Here is a 5,504-nt window from a genome sequence, read left to right as displayed (position 1 = left end):
CGCACACTGGCTGTGTAACTGGAAGAGCCTGTTGAGCTCAGCATGTTTCAGCCAAGCAGTCTGAATGTCACCCAACTTACAGAAATATGCCACATAGGATCCTGGAATTGTCTCTCCCTCTCTCTCTCACTCTCACTCTCTCTCTCACTTACACATACACACACACACATCATGTCAGCATTATTAAAGGTTTATACCACAAGTTTATGACGCTCTGTTCAAGATGCCAGATTGCTGAACAAGTGGTTGTTGCTGTGCCATCAGAGTATGAGATTTACTTATTTATTTGGGATCATGAGGGTGTATGTCTCAGCCATCTCTTTTGAGTATACAGAGGATGCTGTGCCAGATGTGAAGAGAGTAGACCTGTAACTTTCTCTCACACATACAAACACATGCGTAAATGGCACTTCACAGACTGTTTGCAATAAGACATTAGTTTAAAATGCTTCTGTTATATTTATATAACCATCAGAATTTTTAAAATTATTTTGGCTACGTTTTTACCTTCTCCTGCAAACAGGCCACAGGTGTATTCTGATCTGATTTATTGTGTGTGTGTGTGTGTCTTAATCATGCAGATGGGAGTATGACGAGAGCTACTGTGAGGCAGTGAAGAAAATGCCCCCATATGATGAAGGGCCAAGGCTACTGGACGTCATCGACACGGCTATATTTGACTATCTCATTGGGAATGCAGATCGGCATCACTATGAGAGTTTCCAGGACGACGGTGGCGCCAGCATGCTCATCCTGCTTGACAATGCAAAGAGGCAGGCAACATGACAAACTCCTTCACCTCTAAATCACTCACATTGTGCAGAGTTCAAATAATAAACAAAACCTCACTAACAGGACTCCTCTGAGGCTTTTCCCTGAAATAGCAGGAAAAGCTGCAGAAAGAATCAGTATCTTAATTCAGCATCTCAAGTAAAATGTGAGTTGGTTACTGTGTGATCACAGTACTGTGTGTTACTGACTAATAAATCAGTAACAGGGATTTACTGGCAAGCTCTGCTCTTTATTTACCCCACATCATCACAACACTGATTTCGAGAAAGTTAGTTATTTTTTGATCCTTTAAGAATGATTTTTATTTTCATTTTCTATTTGTTGTGGCATTCTGCAGCATCCCCAGCTTTTACAGGAATTTACATTTTTCCCTCCTGAAATTACTTTAAAACTGACTTATGGTAAACAGATATTTCTGTCAAGTGAGGACATTGAATTGTTGATCCTTTTTTGAAGCTGTTTTCTTTTTGATCATCAAACCCTGACAGTGGAAAACATTGCTTGTTAACATTTTTTATAGTTGTCAGGATGACAATCAAAGAATGTTTTGGTTGCTTTTCCAATTGAACTGCTGATTGTGGTTTTTATCAAGCACAACATAAATATTTTCTGTGTATTAAAGGGAAAAACAGATCATTTATCATCATCTTAGCAGTTTAAAATAATTAGTTTGACCTGTTCTTTTATTTCAGCTTTGACCTGCAGCAATAGGTTCTCACTCAGTGCTTCCAAGAGCTGTCATTTCCTAAGCGAGCAGACAGCCTTGCCAGTCAGTGCCATGTTATACTAGCATTAGGTCACACTGTTAATCTTTCTACAGTAAATCTAGGTTGTGTCTGTCTGTTCAGAAGATTCACTTTAATGCAAATGAAAAAATCACAGTGGCAAGAACAACAATGTCAACTGTTTGCAGTGACCTGGTTCTCTGACTGTTCTTCCTCCCACAGCTGATGTGTGGCATGAGTGGCTCTCTGAGGTCGTTCCACTGCACCTCTGTTGGGTTAAGGTCCAAATGTGTGTCCATGAAACCAGAAACCATGATGTGCATGTGGTAGACTCATGCACAGAGATGTTAACCAGCTCCTATGATTCCTTTAGGCCTCTCACTGTTACGCTGGGTCTCTTGTTTACCTCAATGAGTGTTGTGTCTTTGCAGTCCTCTTAGCGGGCAACATATCTGTGGAGAGTAGCCACAGAACTAAATCACCTCCATTTACAGACAGCCTGTCTAACTGTGGACTGATGTACAGCTAGACTTTGAGATGACTCTGTAGACCTTTCTAGCTTCATGCAAATCAACAATGATTGATCGTAAACCTTCTCGGGCCTCTTTTTGTGAGGCATGTGTCACATCATGCTTCTGTGAACTCCAAACTCAAAATGTGTGTTAGAGTAGCTCTAACCCACAACTTCAGCCTGGTTTCATTGATTGGACTGCAGGTTTGATAACTCTCGACTCCAGTCGGCTTTTGTTGACATCATTAAATTCGGAGGTTGCATCTTTTCTAACCAACATTATGAATGTTTGAGTGATGTACAGTATTAAAATGAACAAGAACAATGCAATGATTTCTGTGTTGGTAGTTCAGCATATTTGTTCATTAGTGTAACTTAAAGAAGTCCTGACCATATTTTAAGACATTCATAGATAAATGCAGGTCATTCCAAAGGGTTCACAGAGTTTTCTTGCCACTGTAGATCAACAAATCACATCCTTCCCAGAGTAGTAGTGAAGAAGAGCTGGTACAGGAGAAGAAACTGTCAGTTGTGTGGGAGCATGCTAATATCAGCAAGCATATGGAACAAAAAGCCAAATATATAAACAGTTACAATAATAGTAGCTGCTTTTTGGGGAAGTAGCAAATCTGTGACACAACTGTTGCGTAAAATATGATGCATGATCAAGAAACAAATGATAATCAGTCACCATCTGTGCTTTTCAGTTTCTTTTGTCTGTAAAAAAAGTGGTTCACTGCAGCAGATTTCAGGTTATCTGACCCCAGCCCTTATTTTGGTATTTTAAAACCAAAACAAATTTAGATAGAAGAGAAGCTGCTGTTACAACAAACAGAGTCTGTGCTTGTTGTTGTAGACACATTGCATTTGAGTGCTAGCTGTAATGAAGACAAGCCTCTGGCTTTAGTTTTCAATTGTAATTGTATGTTTGTTTTTCTTGTCTGTATGCAGCTTTGGAAACGCAGCTCTGGACGAGCGAAGCATCCTCGCACCACTCTATCAGTGCTGCATGTGAGTAGTCAGAGAACTGTCAGATCTTAACTCCTCATGATCAGACTTTGATGATCGTGTTTGACTGTAGTATCTCTTGTCTCCCTGCCTCTGTCAGGGTCCGTATGTCCACGTGGAACAGATTAAACCTGCTGATTAACCCTGCTGAGAGGTGGAGCTCTGAGCTCAGCCATACGGCAGGCCCTGGTATTCGACCCTGTCCACCCAGTCCTGGCTGAACCGAAACTCACAGCCCTGGACAGGCGTCTTTCTGGAGTCATAGCAACTGTTAAGCAATGCATAGAGGCTCAAGGTCCTGACAACACTCTAATAGAGGACCGAATGAACCTCCCACACCCATAGACGCGAGGGAGAGGAGGAAATGACAAAGCGGGAGAAGCCAGGACTTTCCTTTCTGAACCAGGATGAGAGGAGAGGGACATGGAACGATGTGTGTGAGTGACCGGACAGATCGGCCCTGGTGCCAAGTGAGTGAATGGATCGACAGGGTGGAACAAAGACTGTGTATTTCTTCCTCCATTGTCCCTTTCTTGTTTGGCACTGACAAGACTGGAGTGGTTTTTAAAAAGGAGTTGTTGGATTCACGGTATGATCCAAGACTTCTGTCACCTTTAGCTATAAACTTTCTCTCAGGATTGCTGCGCACTACAGGACAGTGTCTGCTATAAGAGCCCCTCTGTCTATTACTACTGGTTTTTGAAGACACTTCTGTCTAGTACCATATCCACCCTCCCAGTCCAGCTTCTACTTCTTCTACTTGGGAGTCAGCTGTAGAGCAATAGTGGAGCTCCAAGATTTGCGAACAGTCGAGGGAAGGTGAAACAGAGCCAGCAACGTTTTGATGAGAGACACTGTACAGCCATGTCTCCGGCTGTTTGGAGCTGGCTGTCTTCAAATCTGACAAGTTGACTCCAGTTGTATTAACTGGAAATTAATATAGAACTGAAAAAATAATTTTTTAATGCTGGAACTGAAATTGCATTTTGGTTGGAAGGAGTGAATTAGCTCAGTCTTATTCCATCAGTGTGTACATAGTTAACTAAATGGTGACATAGAAAGACTACACATTTGTGGATTATAATATAAAATCAAACTATGTGTGTGGAAGAGTGCCATATTGTGCTGTAAATAAGAAAGCTACTGACAGGGCAGACTTGAAGTGAGGGGACAGAGTTTGGGTTCAGGGGTCCACCTTCACCATTAAACTATTTAATTGTGGCTTTTTCATGTCATCTTTTCCTCCACCTGTTTACCACCCAACATCACAAACATGTTGGTGTTAATTCATCAGATTTCAGTCACCACAAAATGTTCTTACTTCAGTTCAAATTTAAGGCACCAACAAAGTGTTTAGATACATATTTGTTGTAATTATAAAGAACAGTGCCCATGTTGTAGCTGTGCCATTTCTCTTGATGCCATTACCTGAGATTGTTGCACAAAACTTCATTGCAGATGATTTTAAGCAGATTACACTAATGTCTGTCTGTTTGTTTTAGATGCAACCTTTTATGATTCAGGTGGGACATGGTTTTCTGTTGTGGTTTGCACACTTGTCATCCAGGTCATAGCAAGTTGAAAAAAATCAATTTGACTACATTTCTAGGTCGAAAACGTTTCACCTCTCATCCAAGAGGCTTCATCAGTTCAGAACATGTCTGGACAATATTCTGATGTTAAGCACTTCACTTTAAGCAAACTTCAGAGCTCAGCAAGCTTTTAGCTGCAGGTTTATATTTGCCACTTGTTCTGCATTATGTTGCAGGGGTTTTGTAAAAGGATGTGTGTGGGCTGCTGCTGATTAATCTGATAACCATTTCTTCCACAAACTCAAACTTTCCTCATCCTTTTGCTCTTGATGTCTATCAGCTGAACTTGCACCCAGCCCTTCAAAAAAAAAAAAAAAAAAACATTCAGTATTGATTGAACCAATATTTGAACCCTGTAAACACATCAAAGTCGTTACAGGACTCCTGCTGATGTGTTTCCCCATTTGAGCCTGTGCTTCTCTTACAGCTCACCACAGGAGTTTATCTGGACCATTTAACATTTACTTTGGCTTCTTTGTTACTTGAGTAGTGTCATGCCTTTACACTCGGGTTTGAGTGAGTTTGTTGTGTTTACCCACAAAAGGATAAATGAATTGTGAAACCATGTGGCAGGCTCTTTTCCATTCAGCTTCCTTTTCATCTCGCTGTCACAACCAGCCACTTGTGTTTTTGTACAAGCCAGATGATATAGGACACCTGTTTCGTTTAAGCTAAGCAGGTGTTTTTGTTAGGATATGTACCAAAACAGTGAAACATCGGTGTAAACCACTGTTCTTGACATGTCAGGGCTTGTCTGATCAGAGTAAATATGAGAATGTCCCTCTGCACAGGAGCAACACTGATGTTTTCATTGTGCAGACATAAAATGAACAACTGTCATGTGGCATTAAGCCTGGATCACTTTGCTCTCTTTTT

At 41.0% G+C, this 5,504-nt stretch overlaps 1 protein-coding gene across 1 annotated transcript in view; it reads left to right on the top strand.

The window, feature by feature from the left end:
* The window catches only part of fam20b (FAM20B glycosaminoglycan xylosylkinase), a 17,849-nt gene extending 12,669 nt beyond the window's left edge, over positions 1-5,180 (top strand). Inside the window, 4 exon segments of the mRNA XM_020625329.1 lie at positions 582-773; positions 2,980-3,039; positions 3,137-3,191; positions 3,193-5,180. Coding sequence (XP_020480985.1) covers positions 582-773; positions 2,980-3,039; positions 3,137-3,191; positions 3,193-3,381 — 496 coding nt within the window. The 3' untranslated portion in view covers positions 3,382-5,180.
* The last annotated feature ends 324 nt before the right edge of the window (positions 5,181-5,504 follow it).

This window comes from Monopterus albus, unplaced genomic scaffold, assembly GCF_001952655.1.
Source record: "Monopterus albus unplaced genomic scaffold, M_albus_1.0 scaffold352.1, whole genome shotgun sequence".
NCBI lineage: Eukaryota > Metazoa > Chordata > Actinopteri > Synbranchiformes > Synbranchidae > Monopterus > Monopterus albus.
Note: the sequence above shows the minus strand (reverse complement) of the source record. Positions and strands in the feature narration are given on the sequence as shown.